This window comes from Hevea brasiliensis, chromosome 1, assembly GCF_030052815.1.
Source record: "Hevea brasiliensis isolate MT/VB/25A 57/8 chromosome 1, ASM3005281v1, whole genome shotgun sequence".
Classification (NCBI taxonomy): Eukaryota; Viridiplantae; Streptophyta; class Magnoliopsida; order Malpighiales; family Euphorbiaceae; genus Hevea; species Hevea brasiliensis.
Window position 1 is genome coordinate 2,448,908 of NC_079493.1, and position 25,967 is coordinate 2,474,874.

The 25,967-nt window shown below is 38.8% G+C and overlaps 2 protein-coding genes across 3 annotated transcripts; one reads left to right on the plus strand and one right to left on the minus strand.

Annotated features, from left to right (window-relative positions):
* The first annotated feature begins 504 nt into the window (after nt 1-504).
* On the plus strand, nt 505-6,049 carry LOC110646827 (cell division cycle protein 48 homolog). 2 transcript variants are annotated; one of them, XM_021800391.2, is made up of 9 exons: nt 505-669; nt 797-962; nt 1,924-2,152; nt 2,784-3,550; nt 3,863-4,084; nt 4,202-4,273; nt 4,383-4,664; nt 4,895-5,254; nt 5,547-6,049. In XM_021800391.2, exons 1-9 carry the CDS (start codon nt 554-556, stop codon nt 5,835-5,837), a joined length of 2,505 nt encoding a protein of 834 aa, XP_021656083.2. In that variant the 5' UTR covers nt 505-553; the 3' UTR covers nt 5,838-6,049. The 2 variants fall into 2 exon arrangements, with proteins under 2 accessions (XP_021656083.2, XP_021656084.1); XM_021800392.2 differs by having other exon boundaries at nt 554-700.
* Nucleotides 6,050-23,074: 17,025 nt separating this feature from the next.
* LOC110646834 (high-affinity nitrate transporter 2.1-like) lies at nt 23,075-25,196 on the minus strand. The gene is made up of 3 exons (XM_021800406.2): nt 24,330-25,196; nt 24,124-24,239; nt 23,075-23,932 (listed from the first exon to the last, which is right to left on the minus strand). Exons 1-3 carry the CDS (start codon nt 25,137-25,139, stop codon nt 23,266-23,268), a joined length of 1,593 nt encoding a protein of 530 aa, XP_021656098.2. The 5' UTR covers nt 25,140-25,196; the 3' UTR covers nt 23,075-23,265.
* Nucleotides 25,197-25,967: the final 771 nt, after the last annotated feature.

Consider the following 25,967-nt stretch of genomic DNA (forward strand, 5'->3'; position numbering starts at 1 on the left):
ACAATTCTAATATATAAAATTAATATATATATAATATTTTATGATAATATATAAAAATATTTTTTGAATTATTATAAAACTACAAATTAAAATTAAAAACTTGTTAAACTAATGGAGTAAAATATTGGAGAAACTGTTCTTCCAAATTCAATCCCATTTAATGCAAAAGCTTTAGTTGGATTTGATAACTATTTATTTAGTTAATGTTTGATATCACTATTGAAATTATTATTAAAAAAATTATTTTTTTAAATATATTAATTAGAAAATATTAAAAAATAATTAAAATTTAAATTTAATTAATTTTAATTATAAAAATATTAAAATAATAAAATAATTTTTTTAAATAAATTAATTTAAAAAAATATTTTTAAACTCTGAATCCCACTACCAAATAGCTTTATTATATTCCCAATCCACTTTTATCTTTGGAATAAGACAATCCGAATCCAAGTTCCGATCTTGCTTCTAATCGAAGTCGGAAATTGCCAATCCACACATCCAATCACAACTCTTCATTTCTTTACAAACAAGATAGGCGCTCACCCTATATATGCGCACGCACTATAGGAAAACGAGTCTTTTACTCATTTGCTTAGCCAAAATTTCTCCATTTCAATACGAAATTCCAACCTGTACAATGTCTCACCAAGCGGAATCGTCCGATTCGTGAGTTAACTCGCTTCGTACCTCCATTGATGTCGATATCTTTTCCTTGTTTTTGAAATTGAGGTTTTTTTTTTGAAATCGAGGTTTTGTTTTTGGCTAATTTTTCTGATTGTGTTCTTTTCGGCAGGAAATCGGCGAAGAAAGACTTCTCGACGGCCATTTTGGAGAGGAAGAAGTCGCCGAATCGACTGATCGTTGACGAGGCTATTAACGATGACAACTCGGTCGTTTCGATGCATCCGGAAACCATGGAGAAACTCCAGCTTTTCCGCGGTGATACCATTCTCGTTAAGGTATGTGTGAGAGATTAGGGATTGAATTTGTAAGCATAATGTTAGTGTTTGTGATAATTATTTCAGAGCGGTTGTGCTAGGGTTATGGTTTGAATAGTCTTTTGTTTACGGGTGTTTTGGGTGTTCTTTTGTAATGGAATTATTTTTTCTTTTGTTGGTAAATAATGGGACAGAGTTCATAGTGAAAGGATAAGCTGTTTTTAGTTTCAATTTGAGGTCTAGAGTTGGGCTTCAATGTTTAAGATAAATTAGTGTTATGGACCGATTCCAGAAATCAATAAAACAGAAGAAGAATCACAGAAACATCGAGAGCTTAGAGAGAGAAGAAACACATTTGGTTCATAGCATTCAAGAAAGAATGAGAGTTCTTGGTTATATTCGCTGCTCATGTAACCTGCCCAGCGAAACTAACAGTTTTGTAACTCCCTTCCCTAAAACACGCTAATCCTTACACGTGTCTCTCTCACTTAATTTCCTAACAACTCAGCTGGAGATCGCATGCCCACAAGTCCACTAAAACTCATCGTATTAGTTCCTTGAAATTGCTGCACATCTGGTTCATATCAATTAGACAACATAATAATGAACAAAAAGGGAGGGTTTAAGATAAACCACTGGGTGGAATGGTTTGCTACTTTGCTTTATCAAATTACTGGTTTTAGGCTAATTTTCCCCAATCCTTTATATTCATTCGCTGGTAAATGGTTTTCATATTGAGCAGAGAGCAAGTGGTTACTCATATTGGGCAGAGAGTATTGTTATAAATTCATTATTTTTACATTGTAGCTGCTTTATAAATCCTTGATATGTTTTGAAAGTTTGCAATCGGTGATTTCAAGAAATTCATTCCGTGTTCTGACAGTTTTATTGGTTTCTTTTTTAGTATAATTTCCAGTGTTGATATTCTCTGTCTGCTTGCTCTTTTGTCTTGTTCTTATTTTTTAAATAATTTGGTTTGCAGGGCAAGAAACGGAAAGATACAATCTGCATTGCTCTTGCTGATGACACCTGTGAGCCACCAAAGATCAGGATGAACAAGGTTGTTAGATCTAACCTGAGGGTTCGACTTGGAGATGTTGTATCTGTGCACCAATGCCCAGATGTTAAGTATGGAAAGCGTGTTCACATTCTGCCCATTGATGATACCATAGAAGGTGTCACTGGGAATCTATTTGATGCATACCTGAAACGTGAGTAGCATGCCTTTCACTTGATTGTTGATTTTGGCTGTTTGTATGTGTTCTTGTGCTTTAAAGAAGTCAAGTCTTGTTCTAGTGTTTGGTTAACTGATGACTTTACATGCATTTCAAATGTGGTCCCAAATTTAATGATAGTTGGGACATTTACTCCATCCGTCTTCTCATGGAAGAAAATGACGTTACTTATCTACAATTCTTTTCATCAACTGAATAAACACAGGAAACTGTAATTTCCCTTGTAAATTATGAGTTAGGACTGTTTTGACTCATGATTCTGTATTATTTTGTGCAGCTGCTTGAGGGCAGTCTGTAGTGTTTTTACATTGAAAGTAGTAGGGATCTTTTAGTGGAAAAAACTTTACCACACAATGAACTAGTTAGTTTTTCCTGTCATCGTGAGAGGTCTTTATACACTTTAGTTTTAGATCTTTAACATAGGAGCTGAAAATTTATGGGAAATTTCTTTCTTTCTTTTATTTTCTTTTTAAAATTATTAATATTTGGGATTTCTGTTCCTTTGGTGAGACTTCCTCCCCTTCCACCTTTTTTTTCTTCTTTTTTCTCTCTATTTATAATTTGGGGTACATTATATAAACTTGCTTTGCCTATGATACATTTACAGCTTATTTCTTGGAGGCTTACCGACCTGTGAGGAAAGGGGATCTTTTCCTTGTCAGAGGAGGGATGAGAAGTGTAGAGTTCAAGGTCATAGATACTGATCCAGGAGAGTATTGTGTGGTTGCTCCAGATACTGAGATTTTCTGTGAGGGGGAACCTGTGAGAAGGGAGGATGAGGACAGGCTGGATGAAGTAGGATATGATGATGTTGGTGGTGTGCGGAAGCAGATGGCTCAGATTCGTGAGCTAGTGGAGCTGCCATTGAGGCATCCTCAACTTTTTAAATCAATTGGTGTGAAACCACCAAAAGGAATTTTGCTTTATGGACCCCCAGGTTCTGGAAAGACATTGATAGCTCGAGCTGTTGCTAATGAAACTGGTGCATTTTTCTTCTGTATCAATGGGCCTGAAATAATGTCCAAATTGGCTGGAGAGAGTGAAAGCAATCTCAGGAAGGCTTTTGAAGAAGCTGAGAAGAATGCTCCATCCATCATCTTTATTGATGAGATTGATTCAATTGCTCCCAAGCGTGAGAAGACTCATGGTGAAGTTGAAAGACGGATTGTCTCACAGCTTTTAACCCTTATGGATGGGCTCAAATCTAGGGCACATGTTATTGTTATTGGAGCTACTAATCGTCCAAACAGTATTGACCCAGCTTTGAGAAGGTTTGGAAGGTTTGATAGGGAGATAGACATTGGTGTCCCAGATGAAGTTGGGCGCCTTGAAGTTCTACGAATCCATACAAAGAATATGAAACTCTCTGATGAGGTAAGTCTATTTGCATATTTAAACTATTTGTTTTTCTGTTTTTGTGTATTTATTTATTTATTTTATATATCCAAAGGACTTGGTTGTTTGGGCAAGGGTATTCGGGTTGATGTTACTAATAAAGCATTGCCATTGAAAGGATGGAAACTAATGTTTCCAAACACTAGTTGGATTTGGCTTTTTCAGAATTTTCCACCTGGCATTGCATGAGTCATGGGCTAATTTTTCTACATTAATACCCTACTTTTTTTTTTTCCATTGTTTGACTTTATTTGTTGGCCTATTTACAAAAATGGTTTCCTCTTGTTCCAGGTTGATCTGGAAAGGATTGCAAAAGATACCCATGGTTATGTTGGTGCTGACCTTGCTGCCCTATGTACTGAAGCTGCACTCCAGTGCATCAGAGAGAAGATGGATGTGATTGACTTGGAAGACGATTCTATTGATGCTGAGATACTTAATTCCATGGCGGTTACCAATGAGCACTTCCAAACTGCCCTTGGAACAAGCAACCCATCTGCATTACGTGAAACAGTGAGTATTTCTGGGAACTCCCTCATGATACAGCATTGATCTTTTTTCTTTTCCCATTTTGTGGAGCTCAACTTTTCCCAACTGTACTCTAATTGTGAACAAATTTTTGATTGGCAGGTTGTTGAAGTGCCCAATGTTAGCTGGGATGACATTGGTGGTCTTGAGAATGTTAAGCGGGAGCTTCAGGAGGTAATCTTACTGCGATATTTTTTTCCCTGTTTTTATCTAGTTTATTTTTCTGATTTATTTTGATGCTTGGAGTTACATTTTTGTTTGCTTTTGCTTTTTTATGGCATAGACTGTTCAATATCCTGTGGAGCATCCGGAGAAATTTGAGAAGTTTGGCATGTCGCCTTCTAAAGGTGTACTTTTCTATGGCCCTCCTGGATGCGGGAAAACTCTGCTGGCTAAAGCAATTGCAAATGAATGTCAGGCAAACTTCATAAGTGTCAAGGGTCCTGAACTACTCACTATGTGGTTTGGTGAGAGTGAAGCCAATGTTAGAGAAATTTTTGACAAGGCCCGACAATCTGCACCATGTGTCCTTTTCTTTGATGAGCTTGACTCTATTGCTACTCAGGTTAATTTCTTTGTTGCTTTGATTCTTTATTTCACTATTGCATATTCTTATCTTGATATAATTTATTATTCAATAAGTTCTTGTAAGTTTGTATTTTAGAACATTTTTTTCTCAACCTAGCTATTGTAGAATAGGTTGGTGCTAGTGAACTTCCATTTTTGAACCTAATTCTTTTTTCCTTTATAGGCTTTGGCTTATGTTTTATATTTTTTCTCCCTCCATTGTTGCAGAGGGGAAGCAGTGTTGGTGATGCTGGTGGCGCAGCTGATCGGGTTTTGAACCAACTTCTTACTGAAATGGATGGCATGTCAGCAAAGAAGACTGTTTTCATAATTGGGGCCACCAACAGACCTGACATTATTGACCCAGCACTTTTGCGTCCTGGCCGTCTAGACCAATTGATTTATATTCCTCTTCCAGATGAAGATTCACGACATCAAATCTTCAAAGCTTGTCTGAGGAAATCACCTGTCTCAAAAGATGTTGATTTGAGGGCATTGGCCAAGTATACTCAAGGATTCAGTGGAGCTGATATTACTGAAATTTGCCAGCGGGCATGCAAATATGCCATAAGGGAGAATATAGAGAAGGTATGCTACTGTCTTCTAAATTTGTTGCCTGATTTATAATTAATTTTTCATTCAACTTCCCTTTCTCTCTCTAGTCTAAACCTATGCATACTCAAAAGAACAATACAGTTTATGCAGTTGGCAACTGTTATCAGAATTACATTTTTTCCAAACTTGTTCTTTCCTTGATTTTTCACTAGTTGCATTCACTTGCTGCTTAGAATTGGAGTAGTTATTGAGCTTCAAATCTGGCCTGTGAAGATATTATTAAGTATGGGGTCATGATCTGAAGTGAGTTTGGGAATTATTGCAGGATATTGAAAAAGAGAAGAGGAGAAGGGAGAATCCTGAGGCAATGGATGAGGATGTTGAGGATGAGGTGGCTGAGATCAAAGCTGCTCATTTTGAGGAGTCAATGAAATTTGCTCGCAGGAGTGTTAGTGATGCTGACATTCGCAAATATCAAGCATTTGCTCAGACATTGCAGCAATCTAGGGGATTTGGGACAGAATTTAGGTTTTCAGAAACAAGGACCAGTGGTGCAGCATCTGATCCATTCACAACTTCAGCTGGTGGAGCTGAAGATGATGATCTGTATGGTTAGGTTCTCTTTCAGATACTTCAGTAACATTTTGCCTTCACCAGAATGTATGACATTTATAGCTTTTGGTTAGGACAGGGCAACTAGTCACTGGGCAATGAGTAGCTACTGTTACAACTTTTGCTTTCTTGTAATATGGGAATTTAGTGCTTTGCTGTTCAGGCTGATGTCTGTTTTACAGTGTACCATAATGCTATTTGTTCTTATTCTGCAGTCCGTGCTGGGCTGTATATTTTGTGGTAGTTTTTGCTAGGTGTGGTAGCTTCTCTTAAGGAGATTCTGGATCCTCCTGATTGATTTTTCTGAGTCTGGCTGTGCTTACAGAGGATGATCAGAACGTTCAACTTTGGGGTGATGAGATGCCTTAATATGGTCCTGTGAAAATGCCAGTAAATTGTAGTTTTGCTATTAGATCAACGAGGCTTTGAGCCTATTTGATGGTGATGGCCTGAATTAAGATCTCTTGTTATCTGCCTGAGGGTTTCGGAAATGTAAGAGTTTTATTGGATTATGGCTGCTTGGTAGGGGTGGGGGGAGATTCTTGGGAGTGAGCCTCATCCCTGCAGCAGGCTGTTTGGTAGTCCTCAAAATTTCATGGACCATTTCATGGACCCAAAGCCTGTGCATGACCTGAAATTTTACCCTTAATATTTAAGTAAATGTTGGCACAATTAATACATCTTAGCGTCCTTTGTAGGCACTGTGCAAGGGTTTTGGGATCACAGAAAAGGAAAAGGAAATGGACTCCTAACATAAATTGTTAATTTTCATTATTCCTCATGAAACAGAAACAAAACATAATTATGATTAATACTTTCATCATTTCATATAATACTTCATTTGCAGTTTAATTATATTGTTTCTTAGAGAAGAAATGATTCTTTTGTTAATGTTACCCGCTTAGGTAATGGCATTAGGGACATGCACAAGCACTTCCATATCAAAATTAATTAAAAAGAAAATCATCACTTGAAGTATACATAAGAAACAAAAACTTCCATTTTTATGCAAAACTAGGGAAGATACATACATATTCATATCCTTCCTTAAGTCTTCCTTCAACTACTAATCACTTGCCCAACATAGAGCAGAATTTATATTTATATATATAGGCCATAGTATCTCAAATCTTCCTCAAGTCATGAAGCATTAATAACAAGTGATGATCAAGGCTTCTCAACCGGCTCCTTATCAGAGCAAGAACCAAATGGCTGGTTGTTGGCATATCTGCTCGGAGCCGAGGAATGTCTAAACCCTTTTGGCAAGCAACCATTCTCTTCACTTCCGCCAAAAACTGGTTGCTTGTGATTCAAATGAGGCCTCATTTTCACAAAATCTCTACCTTGCGCACTCAATGGCCTCATGGTGCTTGGAACACTTGAGGGAATGACACGTCCACCAATAGTTATACCTACAATAGAAGATAGCAAAAGGAGATAGATGAACATAAGAGAGAAGCTAATTCTACCAGTTGGCATTTTAAAGGTTTTTTGAATTTTGATTGCCGACATGGTTTCTTTCAAATTCAGGTGATTTTTGCTTGTGGGTTTGAAAGCTGGGGTGGCTAGTTTTCTGAAAGGCTTTAGAAAGTGTGTTATGGGAAATGAGATGAGATGAGTATGGAGGTGGCGATGACAGAGGCCTTAAATAGGAAGTTGCTGAAGAAAGTAGATAAGACACAGCTCATAGCTCCAACCATGGCATTAGCTTGAGAGTGTCAGTTGGTGAGGTGGGTTTCTCTTTCTTCACTGTGGGAGAGTGAGGATGCTCGTGAGTTTCTTCTTAATTGCACCACTCCAATCTTTGCCTTTATTTCATCTCCAAATCTAACCAAGATATCTTTTAATAATTTTAGAAAATATAATTAAAATATAATTAAGCGACGAACTCTCATAAATCGTGAATTAAGTAATAATTGCTTATCTTTCATAATATAAGAGATAAAAAAATTTAGATTTTCAAGAAAAAAAAAAATTTCTAGTATTCAATTATGTTTTTATTATTTTTATATTGAAACCATAAAATTAACAAATAAAAGAAAATATTTCTGTTATAATTTTCAATGGGTAATTACATTGATCAACCATACTAATTAAAATCTTATTAAAAGACCGAAAAACAAACTCACCAACAATAGTAATTTATGGGATTTACAGTCCCCAATTGAAGCACATAGATCAAACACTGAATTGACATTAAATTCTTGTCACCGATTCATAGGATTTGAAGAGGAAGCATTAAGGGAATCTTTAAGTTTGTTGGGTACTGAGCAGTAAATTCTGAGGTACCATAAGAGGCCAGCATTGAGTTTGAGTCCCAGAATTAAAAGATTATTGAATTTGGGAATATGACTCTCCCAAAATAGAACTATTTTCACCCAAAACAAATCTTATAATTACTCTGCTGGGATGGATTCAAGTCGCTGCGCCACCTTCAGCTCGTGATTCTCATTATGCTTCTCCAACTTCATGTTGTTAATTTCAATACCATAAACAAGAGCAATGACAAACCAAACTAACAAGTTTATTTTAATAATATTTAAGTGATTTTAAAAATGTAAGTTTTCAAATTTAAATTCAATTAAAATTAAATAAAAAATAATTTAGTGTTTAATTAATTCAAACTTTTTCTTTTTTATTAGAAATAAAATATTTTATTAATTTTTTTAATTAATATATTTTAAAAAATATCTTTTTAACAACGTTTCAATAGCAATATTTAATAGAATTTATGTATTTTACTGAAAAGTTAATCTTAAAAAATCAACCTCTTAATATCTATTTAGTATAGAGTTTGAAGAGTCAAATTATTTTTTTAAATAAAAATATTATTTTTAATATTATTAAAAAAATAATTAAAAAAATAATTTTATTATTTTAATATTTTTATAATTAAAATTTATTATATTTAATTTTAAATTATTTTTTAATATTTTTTAATTAATATATTTTAAAAAATAATTTTTCTAATAATAATACCAAACAAGCCGTTAAAACAGCATTTTGCCACGCAAGTGTTGAATCGGAAACTTGCTAATCTGTTCCCTTTTATCCAGCAATATTTATATTGTTACCTATATTATGGTCCAACCAACCAATAATATCTCCAATGCCACGTGGCTTAACACCGTAAACAGGTGTTTCCACAGGTACTAATGCAGTTGGTTGAAGGCAGCTTCTGAGGGGTTTCAACGTCCTTCTTTAATTCACCTATTATTTGGTGGGGCATGCAAGGCCATAACTTCTGCAGCTTTCTTCATTTATAATCATAGTTGATTAAGTTGTAATGCTGATGGAAATTAAATCAGTAAAAAATAATTGTATTGAATTGAGTCGAGTTGATTAGAAATAATATATTAATTCAAGTTTAAATTTTATAGTCTATTTATATATTTAATTATTATTTATAATTAAATATTAAACAATTGCTACTCAGCTAATACATATCTGAATTATTATAATTCAAAAAATTATGAAATTAAAATTATTTTCAATTAATTACTATTGTTTCAAGATACAAAAAAGAAAAACCAGTTTACTCTTATTTCAATCTGTATATATAGCTCTATATTATGTAGCACGCGGATATATATATATATATATATATATATATATATATATATATATATATATATATATATATATATTACACCTTTTATTCAAATTTTCTTATATTATTTAATTTTATTCATCTATTTATAATAAATTATTTAATATATATTTTTATTAACAATTTCACATATTAATAATAGCAATTAGACAAAGTTTTACTAAACATTTAATATAAATAAATTTTTGTTAACAATCAACGATGGGCTAATAGATGTAACGGCTAAATCAAATATGCCTATAGTCATATTGGCATTCCAATTCAATGCTCATAATATTATTCTGTCCTCATTGAAATTGTTATCAATTTGTACATTTGGAACAAAATTGAAAATTTGCTTAAAATTATTTTTAGCCCTTCAAGAAACAACCAAAGTGTTCAGGGTTTATGGTTGGCAATTCTGAAATTGTTTTGCAGTTTGCCCAATAAGGGCTGACATGAAAAATAGACCTGACGGCCAAGATAAGAGAATTTCAGAAACTGGGATCAGTGGGAAGAATAGATAGTTGCTTCCTGAAGCTAAAAACCAAGGACAAGGCCCTTCCTGAAATGGAGTTTGCAGTGCCCATTTCACCATTAATATGCATCCTTTACTAATTACAGAAGCCCTAACTCCTAATACTCCATGGACTCGAGTTATTCTAGTTGTTACATATCTATATTTTGCCTTTACAATCTCCAAACTTTATAGTTACTGCAACTCAATTACGATAGTTGATGTGAGTGATATAGTTATGAGAAAATTAATGAAAAATGCCCATTTAAAGATTGCATCTTTGAAGCTTTAAATGGGCGGTTGCTAATTGAATATGCATTAATCTTGATCATTTACATGTGGGTTTCTTTTTATTTGGTGAAATCACCATAGCCATCCATAGTCATCTTTATAGAGGAAGGTCTTTGCGGCTAATCACACCAATTAGAGTAGTTGTGGGTGTTAAAGGGGATAGTACTAGAAGGTAGCAATGTTGAGTGCTTGAACAAGGTTTCTGTAATTTGATGGGAAGAATGAATGTGTAATATCATTCTTGCCCGATAGAATATGGATTCTTGGTTAATGTTTAGGTTTTCTAATCATTTATATTTTATGCTTGCTGTGGATTCCTTTATTTGTTGTGGGTGGTGGAGGGAATTAATTATAAGAAGTGGCTTTATTGCTTTATGTGGTTTCTGTAGTTGATCAACTTATGAATAGTTCGTTAAACCACATTTCTAAATTGTGCTGTCATTAAACCCCTCACATTTATGATTTAGTGCAGTGAATTTGCATTGGTGTAGAACTGGACAATTATGAATTGGCGTTGTATTGCATACTTAGTCTGAGCTACCAAAACTGTCTGTAATGCTTTGTCTTTTACTCTCTTTGAGCCTTTACTGGAATAAACATGGACACATTAATTCTGTAATGAATATGGCTGAGCACCAATTTTCTGGCTTTCAATCTGTTGAGAACTTGGTGAGAGTGAGCAACTGTTGCAGTGTGTTAGAGGGCTAGACTGGGATCTGAGGCCTCTTTCTATATATGTATATATATAAATTTTTTTGTCAGGAGTGTTTGTGTTTCATTATTGGTATGGTTTGTATTTCATTATTGGTATATGTTGTTCCAATAGGACAGTAATTTTTTTTAAATTGCTAATAAATCCTTAAGATTATAATTTTAAATGTTTAATTTAAAATTTATAAATATAAAAATTTTTTATTTGTCTAATAAAAAGAATTTTCATGAAAGTGATTAGAAAATGTGATATCATGTAAAATTAATACATTTGATTGTAACAAGTTAAGTTTTTAATTTTTAAACTTATCATAAATATATGAGATTTGGGCTAAGTCCAAATTAATTTTTATTCAGAATATTTAAGTTATTTAATCTAAATTTAAATTCATAAGGTCAAATCTCTCAATCCAAACATAGCACAAAAGAATCTATAAAAAAAGTTTTTTTTTTTTTCCTCCACTTAATATTATAAGTTGGGTTGTTTGGGGTTGATCTATTGACCATGGTTACAGTCTGACTTATTCTATTAAGTTTTTATGGTATTTTATTTAATAAAATCTTGTTTTATATATAAAAAAAAACTGGAATTCAATACCCCATTAAAATTTAGTAGGTAATAATAAAAAAAATTAATTTTTTGAAAAATTAATACTATACTCTTAAAAATTTTCAAAATTTCAAGGGAACCAACGGCCCTCTTGGCTCTGCCTGGTTCCGTCTCTGGGTGAAGAGAAGGCAAATATTAGCTTTCTGCATGTTACTCCATGCATTGAATTTCCTGGAGAACCCTCAATATCAGCCATTTTAATTCCTTTTTATTATGTGAAAAGCAAGGTGAGGTTTTGTCGTATTTAAATTGAATTGGCAGTTGACATTATATTGTAGCTAGTCGAGAAATATTCCTTGACTGTTGAGTGAAACTTGGGCCATTTGATGAGTAAACGGCTTAAAAAAAAGAGAAAAAAACTTGCCGCCGCATCTCAACTGCCCTGTACTTCAGGGGGACTCATCGTATATCCCGAAGGATCACCTTGTCCTTTCATTCCATTTCTGAATCATCAAAGAACAAACCCTAATTAATGATGATATTTATACAAAAATAACACTTGGGCTATTGTTAATTCGGAAAATTTAGCCAAAGGTTGACTAGCATTCCAAGCCCTATAGGGCCAAATGTTTGTTTCATGATTAGCCACTGCTTTAGCATGGTAGTACATACACATAAAGGTAAAACTACACAAGAGTGGTAGTGTAACACCCCAAAATTTTATTATTTATGAGTATTTTTGGTATTTTAATTTTATTTGAATTTTAGGAATTTTTTTGAGATTTTTCGGATTTTAAAAATCGGGTTCGATTTTCCGAAAATATAAACTTTGATGATTTTTAAAAATTAATTTAAAGACCACGTGGCAAAACTAAAAATATATTTGGAGTCTACGTATTTTTCTGAGTTTTATGGAATTTTTTTCGGAATTTTTGGACCTCGTTTTCGGTCCCGAGGCAGAGTAAAAATTCAAAATTTTGTATCCTGAATCGAACCGGCCGAATCAAACCGGACCTTTTCCTTCTTCCTTTTTCTTTCCCCGCGCGCGCGTCCCTCTCCCTTTTCTCTCTCGTTTCTCTCTCCTCCCCGCCGCCACGCCGCCTCCCCTCGTCCTCCTCGCCGGCGCCGCCACCGGCCAATGGCACCGCCAGCAACGGAAAAGGCGCGCGATCTCCCTGCGCGCTGCGCTCCAGCCTTCCGGCCAAATCCGGCCGATCCGGCCACCAATTGGACCGGGTCTTGTGTCCAAAATCATCTACTCGGCGAGATCTTTCCATAGACACCAAGAACGCCGAAATCCATCGAGCGGATTGTCCGATTTTTGCTCGAGAAGATTTTAGCCCATTTTGACTTTTGGGCTAGATTTCTCGAAAACCGTGAATCCCACGAGAAAACCGAGGCCACCAGCACGCTCCATTCGTCGAGAGCTTCGCAACGACATAAATTTCGAATTTTTCCGACACCATTTTTCGGTGGGTCCCACGGAACTTCGCAGTGTATTTTCGAGCATTAAATGAGCTTAGAAAATTCTGAAAAATTTAAGTACTAACCCCCGTGTTATGGGCTTCGTGTAGGTATCCTCGATTCGCGGAAATTCGACAGTTGACCGGGTTTGCAAATTTCGCCGCATGCACCGTTACCGGAAAAGTCCCCGAATTGGACCGAGGTTTTGGCTAGCCCCCCATTGTCAGACGTCCCGAGCGCGTTCCCGAAGTCGGAATCGGCAAAGGTAAACCCGAACCTTGCTTTTTCGTAATTTTCTAGTGCTTAAATAGGATTAAAAATCCATAAAATATTCGTGGTAGCTTAGAAAATTACGATTCTTTTTGCAATAGCTTAGTAATATTGCTAAGGACCTCTTGGCAAATTTTTATAATTTTTAGAGATTGTTTTGACAGTTTTTGCAAAAATGATCAATAATAAGTATTAAATTGAAATTTTGCGTATTGTTATGGATGACTGATTTGATGGGCCCAGGAGGGGCTGTGTGATATGATTGAACTGTGGATATATGGATTGTGAGTATAGAAGTGTGTTTTGAACCCTTTGCAGGTTGGGTAGGTCCTAGGTATAGGGGAGACTCTGCCGGATTTTCAGCACGACTTAGAACGTAATTGGTCTTTTTCTTTGTTTGTATTGAGTCAGATTGTATTAAATAAATGTAATATGATTGTCAGGTGAGCGATGACTTTCTTCCTCCGCCCACCGCCACAAGAATTTGTCGTCAAGTCCGTGAGTAAAATATTAATTTTAATTGTAATTTCGATATTATTATATGTTCAAGATGCCCATGCATCACTTATATGCATATATTTATTTAGTTAAACTCTAGGCACGATTTATGTTGCATTCATAACCTTAATATGCCATGGATGTTGTTGTGGTAATTTGGAGCAGCAGCGTGCGTTGGCGTGCGTGTGATGTGGTGTGGACTATGGATAGGACGGGTAGTCACGCTGAGTAATTCATTGGGACCCGTTCCTTCGAGGGGTAGTCACGCTTGAGTAATTACCGGGACCTCGATTTGGTTATTAAGTGGAAGTCCGAGCTTGAGTAATTGGCACCGGGTTGGATTTAAGAGAGTCAGATAGGATCACCCCATATGTTATGATTGATACTACAGGGTGTGTGAGTGCTCCAAATTACCTTTTTGATGTTATGATGTGAAAATGTTGTTTATGTTGCATTTCACTCTACAGGGTGCATTAGTTCAGATAGTTATAGAGATTATAGTTAAAATTGATATTTTACTCTCTGAGTCGAACGCTCACTCCTGTTCAAAAATTTTTACAGGCCACAGGAGGATATTTATTCTGGGTTAACTCGCTTATACTTCGCAGGTTGTTTATCGATATTGTGTAATTTTATTTACTCCTAGAATTTCCGCATGTGTTAGCAGTAATTATTTGAATTTGGTCTGTAATATTATATTCATGTTGGACCTGTAAACTTAATATTTTAAGTCTGTTTTGATGGATTGGATGAGGGAGCTGAGCTCCCATTTATTATTATGTTGATGAGTATGTGGAGGGTGAGCTGAGCTCCCCAATGGATGGTTTATTGTGTTTACAGGTCGGGTGAGTCGAAAACTCCCCGTTGGAAAGTCCATTTTATGGCCGGACTCTGTCCGTTTGTTTTCTTGAATTTGGGCCCAATGGGCCTTAGAGTTGGGTTAATGAACAGTTAGGCTTACTACGGGCCTCGGGGGCTTTAGGCTGGCCCAGGTCCTAGTGCCGGTCCGGCCCATAGGTTGGGTCGTGACAAATGTGGTATCAGAGCTTAGGCTCCAGATTCCTAGGGAAAAGTTGTCTAAGTGTTGGGAAGAGTCTACTAGGAGTCACATGCGGAAAAATAGGGTCCATATTCGTCTTGCATTGTCGTCTTTGCTTCTAGTTTCTGCTTCATATATTGTGTGTAAATATGAGTCTATAGAGCTGTGCAATGTGCGCTTTGAATTTTGTGGGCTAATGTCGCTGAATTTCGTGAAAATGCGTAGAAGGTGAGAGCCGCCATCGCACTGTAACCGCATGTGCCTGACAAGGTGTCGGCACAGGATGAGGCGCCTGCCCCGAGGAGGCGGGGTAGGAGGCCTAGAGCTGCTCAAGTAGAAGAGCAGCTACCCACAGTTCAGGAACAGTCTTTCATGGCACAGGGTCCCATGGACCCCATGGCAGCTACTCTAGCTGGTCTGCAGAGAACCATCGACATGATGGCGCAGTATATGGTCCACCCTCCACAGCAGCAGCAGTCCACCGCACCAAGAGGGGAACCTTACAAACAGATCATAAATTTTAAGAAGTTGGTGCCTGGTACTTATGATGTGTCAGACGATGCATATCGGTTCGATTCTGCAGACAGCAGAATAGAATTACTGATTGGACCGATAGAAGATTGATAGAGTGTGTGCAGCATGTCATGGGGCCTATGCCTAGACAATGGATGAATGACTACGTGTTACCCCGGATGGAGGGATTGACATGGGCTCGGTTGTGGAACTTTTTATCAATCGGTTTGTGCCAGAAAGCTTCAGAGATCAGAAACAGTGGGCCTTTGAGGCCCTAAGACAGAATGGCAGGTCTGTAGATGAATATGCTACAGAATTTCTGGAATTGAGCAGATATGCCCCTACAGCAGTGGCTACAGAAACTATGAAGGTGAAGAGGTTCCTAAAGGGGCTTGACAGGAGGTATGCGAACCTGGCCATGATGTCGGATCAGTCTTTTGATGTGGTGGTTGATCGAGCCAGACAGATTGAGATTAGCTATGCTGTGGATGACAGTGGGAGAGCAAAGAAAAACAGAGCAGAGGGTTCCTCAGGTGTCCCTTCCATGGGTACTCCGGACAGTGGTGGCCAGGGTAATTACAGAGGAAAGGGTAGGAGCAAGAGAAGTGGTTTCTGCACGCACCACGAGGATCTGCACTGTGGTACGGATCCAGCAAGGGTCACGATGGGTACAGCAGCCTGGTCCAGTTCGTGGTCCTCCTTGGCACCTTGTGCACAGTGTGGAAGAGGACATTCAGGACCTTGTTTGATGGGATCAGGAGTATGCTTCAGGTGTGGCCAACCGGGTCACTTTGCTAGAGAATGCTCTATGTTCAGCGAGCCACAGATGGGGTCACAGGGTTCTGTTGCGAATGTTCCTCGACGATTGTATCCGGCGCTTCCAACATGGCGGCGATTGGGCCAACAGGCCGAGGATAAGGGGGACGTGGATTTGGAGGCGGTCAGAGGTAGAAGTCGATCGTGGTTCTCGCCACTCGGGTAGGGTCAAGCTCGGGTTTTCACCCCGACCCACCGGGATGCTCAAGCTTCAAATGCAATGCGCAGGTATTCTTCCAGTCCATTCTTATGAGGCTCGTGTTTTGATAGATCCGGGTGCTACGCACTCATTTGTCTCCCCTGTGTTTGCCATGAGGTTGGGTAGAAACCCTACAACCTTAGAATGCCCTTTGTCGGTAGCTACCCCACTTAGTGACCACATAGATGTAGACATGGTATTTCCGGGTAGCCCAGTGGTAGTGGATGGAAAGATCCTCCCAGCAGACTTGGTTCCTCTACCAGTAATGGATTTCGATGTAATCTTGGGGATGGATTGGTTGGCAACTCATTATGCCACCTTAGACTACAGGAACAAAAAGGTATACTTCCACATACCTGGTGTAGAAGAGTTTAGCTTTGATGGTGACAGGAGCGTGGCTCCATATAATTTGGTGTCAGCAATTAGTGCCAGAAAAATGTTGAGGCGTGGATGCCAAGGGTATTTGGCATTGGTGAGAGATACATCTGTAGAAGGTGTCAGCATGGAAAATGTTCCTGTTGTCAGAGAATTCATGGATGTCTTCCCTGAAGAGCTTCGTGGTTGCCACCGTAAGGGGAATAGAGTTTTGTATTGATGTTGTGCCGGGTACAAACCCCATATCCATGCCACCTTACAGGATGGCACCAGCAGAATTGAAAGAGCTGAAGGAGCAACTACAGGAGCTTTTGGACAAGGGTTTCATACGTCCGAGCACTTCACCCTGGGGTGCTCCTGTTTTATTTGTGAGAAAGAAGGATGGGTCATTGAGGTTGTGTATCGACTACAGACGGCTGAACAAGGTGACTGTGAAGAACAAGTATCCACTTCCTCGGATCGATGATTTGTTTGATCAGCTCCAAGGAGCTAGATTCTTTCCAAGATAGACTGCGATCAGCTACCATCGCTTGAGAATCGTGAATGAGGATGTGTCCAAAACGGCTTTCGTGACAAGATATGGTCATTATGAGTTCTTGGTGATGTCTTTTGGACTCACTAATGCACCAAAGACCTTCATGGACTGATGAACAGGTGTTCAAGCCATTTTTGGACCGTTTTGTCATCGTATTCATAGATGACATTTTGGTATACTCTCGGACCGAGGAAGAACACGTGTAGCACTTGAGGATGGTGTTGCAGACGTTGAGGGAGCACCAGCTTTATGCCAAATTTTCAAAATGTGAATTTTGGCTAGAAAGCATCTCATTCTTGGGACACGTGGTTTCAAGTGACGGTATTCAAGTGGATCCCAAGAAAATTGAAGTCAGAATCGATTGGCTTAGGCCTACAAATACCACCGAGGTGCGAAGTTTTCTGGTTTCATTGCTACTACAGGCATTTTGTACAAGATTTCTCCAGATAGCGGCTCCCTAACTAAGTTGACCAGAAGAATGTTCCATTCATTTGGACAGATGACGTGAGGTGAGTTTCCAGAAGCTTAAGGAGTGTCTAACCACTGCCCCTGTGTTGACACTACCTGTGAGTGGTGAAGGATACACCGTGTATTGTGACGCCTCCAGAGTTGGCCTAGGGTGTGTTTTGATGCAGAATGGAAAAGTAGTGGCTTATGCTTCAAGACAGCTGAAGAGGCATGAGCAGAACTACCCCACCCATGATTTGGAAATGGCGGCTGTAATCTTTGCACTTAAAATCTGGAGACACTATCTGTATGGTGAAGTGTGCGAGATATACACCGACCACAAAAGTTTGAAGTACATCTTCCAGCAGAGGGATTTAAACTTAAGACAGAGGAGATGGATGGAGCTTCTGAAAGACTATGATTGCACCATCCAGTACCACCCTGGGAAGGCCAATGTTGTGGCAGATGCTCTGAGCAGAAAATCTTCCGCGCTTACGCACATTTCAGTAGAGAAGAGACCGTTGATTCGGGAGGTACATGAGTTGATGGATCAAGGTTTAATCCTAGATCTGTCAGATGAGGGGGTATTGTTGGCTCACTTTTCAGTGAGGCCAGACTTGAGGGACAGAGTTAGAGTTTCCCAGCACAGAGACCAACAATTGATGAAGATCATAGAAAGAGTACAAAGAAGGCGTAGGTTGTGAGTTTGGATTTGCCAATGATGGCGCCCTAGTGCAAGGTTCTAGGATATGTGTGCCCGATGTGGACAATCTCAGAAATGAAATCATGCAAGAGGCACACTACACACTTTACAGTGTCCATCCAGGTTCCACCAAGATGTACCATGATGTGAAAGATAGCTATTGGTGGAATGGCATGAAGAGAGACATCGCAGACTTTGTGTCCAAGTGCTTGACTTGTCAGAAGGTGAAGTTTGAACACCAGAGACCGCCGTGAAGCCGCAAGAGCTCCCTATCCCGAATGGAAGTGGGAAATGATCACTATGGATTTTGTGGATCGGTTGCCTCGTACCACGCGAGGATATGTTTCGATTTGGGTAATTGTAGACCGCTTGACCAAATCAGCTCACTTCTTACCTGTGAAGACTACATATTCTGTGGCACAGTATGCCCGGCTCTATATTCGAGAAATAGTCAGATTGCATGGAGTTCCGGCTTCCATAATATCTGACAGAGGGCCCCAGTTCACTTCTCGGTTTTGGAGAAAGTTGCAGGAGGCACTTGGCACACAATTGAACTTGATGCGACTTTCCACCCTCGAGACAGACGGACGGTCAAAGGACAATCCAACCTCTGGAAGACATGCTTCGCATGAGTGTCTTGGATTTTGGAGGTCAATGGGATGAGCAGCTAGCTTTGGTGGAGTTTGCCTACAACAACAGTTATCACTCCAGCATAGGGATGGCACCCTATGAGGCACTATATGGAAGAAAGTGTAGGTCTCCTCTGTGTTGGACAGAAATGGGGGAAGCAAGGGTGCATGATGTAGACCTAGTGCAGTACACTTCAGAGGTAGTTCCTTTAATCAGGAACGATCGAGGGCGGCTTTCGATGAAGCGTAAGAGTTATGCACCCAGACGGAGGGATGTGGAGTTTGCGATGGCGACTATGTATTCCTGAAGATATCTCCAATGAAGGGAGTCTTGAGATTCAGAAAGAAGGGCAAGTTGGCACCTCGGTATATCGGACCTTTTGAGGTTACTGATAGAGTTGGAGCAGTTGCCTACCGGTTGGAGCTACCACCCAACCTTTCTCACGTTCATCCCGTGTTTCACATCTCCATGCTCAGGAAATACATTCCCGATCCTTCTCATATCTGCAATAGGATGTGATAGAGCTAAAGAAAATTTGACATTTGAGGAGCGACTGTAGCCATAGTGGACTACCAAGTGAGGCAGTGAGATCAAATCAGATCCCTATGGTTAAGGTTTTGTGGAGGAGTCAGTCAGTGGAAGAGTGCACCTGGGAGTCAGAACGGGACATGCGTAGCAAGTACCCTTATTTGTTCAATGTATAATCATGTGCTTTATTCTGCCTTGTGTAAAAATTCGAGGACGAATTTTCTGTAAGGGGGGAAGAATGTAACACCCCAAAATTTTATTATTTATGAGTATTTTTGGTATTTTAATTTTATTTGAATTTTAGGAATTTTTTTGAGATTTTTCGGATTTTAAAAATCGGGTTCGATTTTCCGAAAATATAAACTTTGATGATTTTTAAAAATTAATTTAAAGACCACGTGGCAAAACTAAAAATATATTTGGAGTCTACGTATTTTTCTGAGTTTTATGGAATTTTTTTCGGAATTTTTGGACCTCGTTTTCGGTCCCGAGGCAGAGTAAAAATTCAAAATTTTGTATCCTGAATCGAACCGGACCGGATCGGACCGATCGAATCGGACCGGCCCTTTTCCTTCTTCCTTTTTCTTTCCCCGCGCGCGCGTCCCTCTCCCTTTTCTCTCTCGTTTCTCTCTCCTCCCCTCCCCTGCCGCCGGCCAGCCGCCTCCCCTGCGTCCTCCCCTCGCCGTGCCCCCTTGGTCCCAGCGGCCGCCTGAGCAGCCGGAAAGCGCGCGATCTCCCCACTGCTCCAGCTTCCCCGGCCAAATCCGGCCGATCCGGCCACCAATTGGACCGGGTCTTGTGTCCAAAATCATCTACTCGGCGAGAGCTTTCCATAGACACCAAGAACGCCGAAATCCATCGAGCGGATTGTCCGATTTTTGCTCGGGAAGATTTTAGCCCATTTCGACTTTTGGGCTAGATTTCTCGAAAACCGTGAATCCCACGAGAAAACCGAGGCTACCAGCACGCTCCATTCGTCGAGAGCTTCGCAACGACATAAATTTCGAATTTTTCCGACACCGTTTTTCGGTGGGTCCCACGGAACTTCGCAGTATATTTTCGAGCATTAAATGAGCTTAGAAAATTCTGAAAAATTTATGTACTAACCCCCGTGTTATGGGCTTCGTGTAGGTATCCTCGATTCGCGGAAATTCGACAGTTGACCGGGTCTGCAAATTTCGGGCCGCATGCACTGCACGAAAAGTCCCCGAATTGGACCGAGGTTTTGGCTAGCCCCCCATTGTCAGACGTCCCGAGCGCGTTCCCGAAGTCAGAATCGGCAAAGGTAAACCCGAACCTTGCTTTTTCGTAATTTTCTAGTGCTTAAATAGGATTAAAAATCCATAAAATATTCGTGGTAGCTTAGAAAATTACGATTCTTTTTGCAATAGCTTAGTAATATTGCTAAGGACCGCGGGGCAAAGTTTTATAATTTTTAGAGCTTGTTTGGGCAATTTTTGCAAAAATGATCAATAATAAGGACTAAATTGAAATTTTGCGTATTGTGATGAATGATTGTTTTGATGGGCCCAGGAGGGGCTGTGTGATATGATTGAACTGTTGATATATGGATTGTGAGTATAGAAGTGTGTTTTGAACCCTTTTGCAGGTTGGGTAGGTCCTAGGTATATGGGAGACTCTGCCGGATTTTCGGCACGACTTAGGACGTAATTGGTCTTTTTCTTTGTTTGTATTGAGTCAGATTGTATTAAATAAATGTAATATGATTGTCGTGAGCCGATGACCTTCTTCCTCCGCCCACCGCCAGTAATTTGTCGTCAAAGTCCGTGAATAAAATATTAATTTTAATTGTAATTTCGATATTATTATATGTTCGGATGCCCATGCATCACTTATATGCATATATTTATTTAGTTAAACTCTAGGCACGATTTATGTTGCATTCATAACTGTTAATATGCCATGGATGTTGTTGTGGTAATTTGGAGCAGTGTGCGTGCGTTGGCGTGCGTGTGATGTGGTGTGGACTATGGATAGGATGGGGTAGTCACGGCTTGAGTAATTCGCTGGGACCCGTTCCTTCGAGGGGTAGTCACGGCTTGAGTAATTCGCTGGGACCCTCGATTTGGTTATTAAGTGGAAGTCCGAGCTTGAGTAATTCGGCACCGGGTTGGATTTAAGAGAGTCAGTATAGGGATCGGCTCCCATATGTTATGATTGATACTACGAGTGTGTGAGTGCGCCAAATTACCTTTTTGATGTTATGATGTGAAAATGTTGTTTATGTTGCATTTCACTCTACAGGGTGCATTAGTTCAGATAGTTATAGAGATTATAGTTAAAATTGATATTTTACTCTCTGAGTCGAACGCTCACTCCTGTTCAAAAATTTTTACAGGCCACAGGAGGATATTTATTCTGGGTTAACCTGCTTTTATACTTCGCAGGTTGTTTATCGATATTGTGTAATTTTATTTACTCCTAGAATTTCCGCATGTGTTAGCAGTAATTATTTGAATTTGGTCTGTAATATTATATTCATGTTGGACCTGTAAACTTAATATTTTAAGTCTGTTTTGATGGATTGGATGAGGAGTGAGCTCCCATTTATTTTTATGTTGTTGTTTATGTGGAGGGTGATGTTAGCTCACCAATGGATGGTTTATTGTGTTTACAGGTCGGGTGAGTCGAAAACTCCCCGTTGGAAAGTCCATTTTATGGCCGGACTCTGTCCGTTTGTTTTCTTGAATTTGGGCCCAATGGGCCTTAGAGTTGGGTTAATTAACAGTTAGGCTTACTACGGGCCTCGGGGGCTTTAGGCTGGCCCAGGTCCTAGTGCCGGTCCGGCCCATAGGTTGGGTCGTGACAGGTAGATGTTAAAATTTGAATCTATAAGCAGCTTCTTTTAATACTTTGCTAGAATCCCTCGTGTTGTACTGTTATACATGTTATGTTGTTCACTTTCATTGTAATCCTTTTTAACATCAGAAGAGAAAGATAATCGTGCCCATAGTCTCTAATTTTCATTTTTTTTTTTTAAGTTACTGGAATCTAAAAATTTCTAATTTTTGCATTTCAAACATAAATACTCCACTGCTAAACTATAAATCCCATGGCTTGCTGGTGGTTGACAGACACTTTTAGGAGTCTTTCACTATTTTCTAAACTCTCTCGTGTCATTTCCCTGCCTACTACTTGAGCTGCACTCCTTTGTTTGTTTTTTTATTTGCAAATTGATGAATATTTAATTAATGATAACAAGACACCGGCAAGAATTTCCGCTGTGCACATATAGAATAATTTTATGGGAAATTTTTGTTTAAATTCAGTTTATTAAGTATATACTTAATATATAAGTGTGTGATTCATATACTTAATAAGTGAATCTTATAGTATATCTTATATTTTAAATTCCATGGTAGAGTAACTTTAGACAAGAAAAATCTAATTTTATAAGTAGAAAATGGGTTAACTTTTCCTGTAACTCGCTAATAATTGAGAATGTAACTGTTACAAAATTCATGCCAGATAATTTCTGCCCAGATGGAATCTTCACGTACATATCGAGACCTGAATCTATGATTCTTTTTATGAATACCAATATACATAAATCCTTGGAATATTCCAGATATGATATACAAGTAAATTTTCTTTTTCTTTTATGGGGTAAGATCTTTGATTCTTCTAAATTAAGTATGAAAAATAAGGGTAGGGCATATGATACACCACTCAAGCAAATTATTTGTGGCGAAGAACTTGCAATCTTTCATCCATCTGCATTTTCTTTCCGTGTGAACTAGACATGGTTAGGTGTGGAATTTGGTGGTGTAGGAGCTGAAGCAACGCGCTTGCCACCCTCTGATCGGCTGTTCTCGGCGAACTTGATGCTTTGCTGGTGCAGCCCCTTCTGCTTCTCCTCCTCATTCCATTCTGATCCATAATAGAATTCTTCGGTAGATTTCACGATGTCTCTAGATGGTGGAAGGAACATTCCACCCCACTGTGGGAAGTATACTAATGTAACAGGAAGAGTGCAACACACAATCATAACGCCCATCAAAGAAAGACCAGTTGCTGTGGAGAATCTTGAACTTGTGAAGAAGATTAATTGCGTTAAACCAGAACCAAAGTTTCCACCAGCACCAGTTAGGCCTGAAATAATACCCAAAGATCGGCGAGAAATGAAGGGGATTATACCAAAAGTAGCTCCACAAGCAGCCTGAGCCCCAACAGAGAAGAGAATCATTGCCAAGACAGCAATTGGAAGGGAATTAGCTCGGCCAAGCCAGATACAGAAGGCCCCTCCTAGTGTTTGGAGAATCCAGAGGACCCATAACCTACCCCTCATGCCAAAGTATCTTGCTGCTCTATCAGAAGCAAATCCACCAAAGGGACGAGCAACAACGTTCGCCATACCAAAGGTAGCAGCAATGACACCAGCCGTGTGAAGCTTAAGATTAAACCTGTCATGTAAATAAAAATTTTATTATTAGTTCAAGTATCTTGAATTTTCGTGGATTAAATATAAGGATCGATATCGATCACTTTTAAATAATTGATACTACAATCGTCTCTACGGTTCTGATATCTCAAATCCGAACCTCAAATTGAAGAAAAAAAAAAAAGGACAGAAGAGATCGATTAAAGCAATTACCTATCGTAGAAGTACTCGGCGATAACATTATCAGTGGACAATTCAACACCCATGGAGTATCCGTAAAGAAGAACAAAGATCCAAGTTCTATAGTTTGTAATAGCATACCAAAGAATCTGATCAACAAGGAAAAAAACATCAGGATTTACTGGATCTTTTGAGGGATAGAGAGGAGAGAGTTCAGAAGAAAATAAGAAATTTCTCACCTTAGAGAACTTATCCTTGGCAACGTTGCCCTTCTTCTGCAGGGCTCCTAGGTTCCCATCAGGCAAGTCTTGGCCTAAAGTCAAGACCAAGATTCCCATTATCACATGAAGACATCCTGGAACAAAAAATGCTATCCTCCAAGCAGTGAATGGAGTTGCCCCTGCTCGCTGAATCAAGTCATACACCAAGGGCATTATTAGCTGAGTTGCACCACCACCCATGTTCCCCCACCCAGCGGCGGTTCCATTGACAAGCCCTATAATGTTGCTATTGAACATTGTGCTCATCCAGTACTGGCAAGATACAAAGGTTGCAAGAGAGAACCCAATCATGAATCTGACGGTTATGTATCCTCCAGCTGAGGATACAAACGCCATACAAAACACAGTTGGGGCAGATAACATTATGAGGAAGGCACACCCATATCTTGGACCTAGCAGATCACAAACAGCACCCATTGCAAGCCTAGAGAAGATGCTTCCAGAGACAGAAGCAACTCCAGCATTACCAATGTCATTTTTGGTAAGATTGAGGTTATCACGGATGATGGGAACAAGAGGGGCTGCAGCGAAAGTAGAGATGAAACAAGTGAAAAAGGAAATCCAAGAAAGGTGAAAGGTTCTCATGTGAGGGTTAGCAAAAGAAAAAATCTTAAACACTTTGGCCTTGTGCTCAGAATCAACTGGTAAGGCAAATTTTGCTGTTGTATCTGTTGGGACAGCAGGTGAAGCAACTGAGAACGCAAAGGCTTGCTCTTTTCCAGTCACTCCATGCATGGAGCTACCTGGGGATCCCTCAATATCACTCATTTTTCTCTCTATAGAAAGAAGTAGAGAATTGAAGTGGGAAAATATCAAGAAAACTCAACTTTCAGAAACAAGATTGATGCTGTACAGAAGGCAAGGCGTAGGCTATTTATAGAGTGTGCAGAGTTGACATTTGCGAGTGTGCACAAGTTCTGTTGTTTAATCTGCAAGGGCCAAATGAGATTCCATTGGTGGATAATTTTTGGTTTAATAAAACAAGGACCCAATCCCTTTAGCCGCGTCCAGCTATGAGTCGGAAAAGTCTCATGGTACATCCCAAAGGTTAGGGAAACTCTGTTATATCAACACAGTACGTGTAGATTCTATGATAAGAGACTAAAATTTTTTAATGTTTAACACCATTTTAAACTTCACCACAAAACTCTGGCTTACTTGTTGACTCCACCACAACATGCCTGCTTCTTATACTCTCTAGTTACTATCAAAGATGTCGTGAAGCCAAACCCATCCGAAAGTCATTGGCTGCGTGCTCATGAGTGTCCATAAATGTTCTTTTGAAATGCTTGATAGCAATTCAAACCAGACCAAAATTATTATAAGATATACACCGTAAATTATAATTTATCATCTAGAACGAAAAAACACTCTTTAATAAAATTATAATAAAGCATGCTAACTTATATCAACCACACGCATTATTGATAACCAATGTGAAATTTTAAAAGATTTATTCATAACTAATGTGAAATTTCGAAATATTAATTCACATCTCAACCATCACACTCAGAAATGGATTCTTACACACCTCTCACTAATTTTAAGTTTTTTTTTTTTTTTATCAGAAGGTAGATATAAATGGGAGCTTTTTGA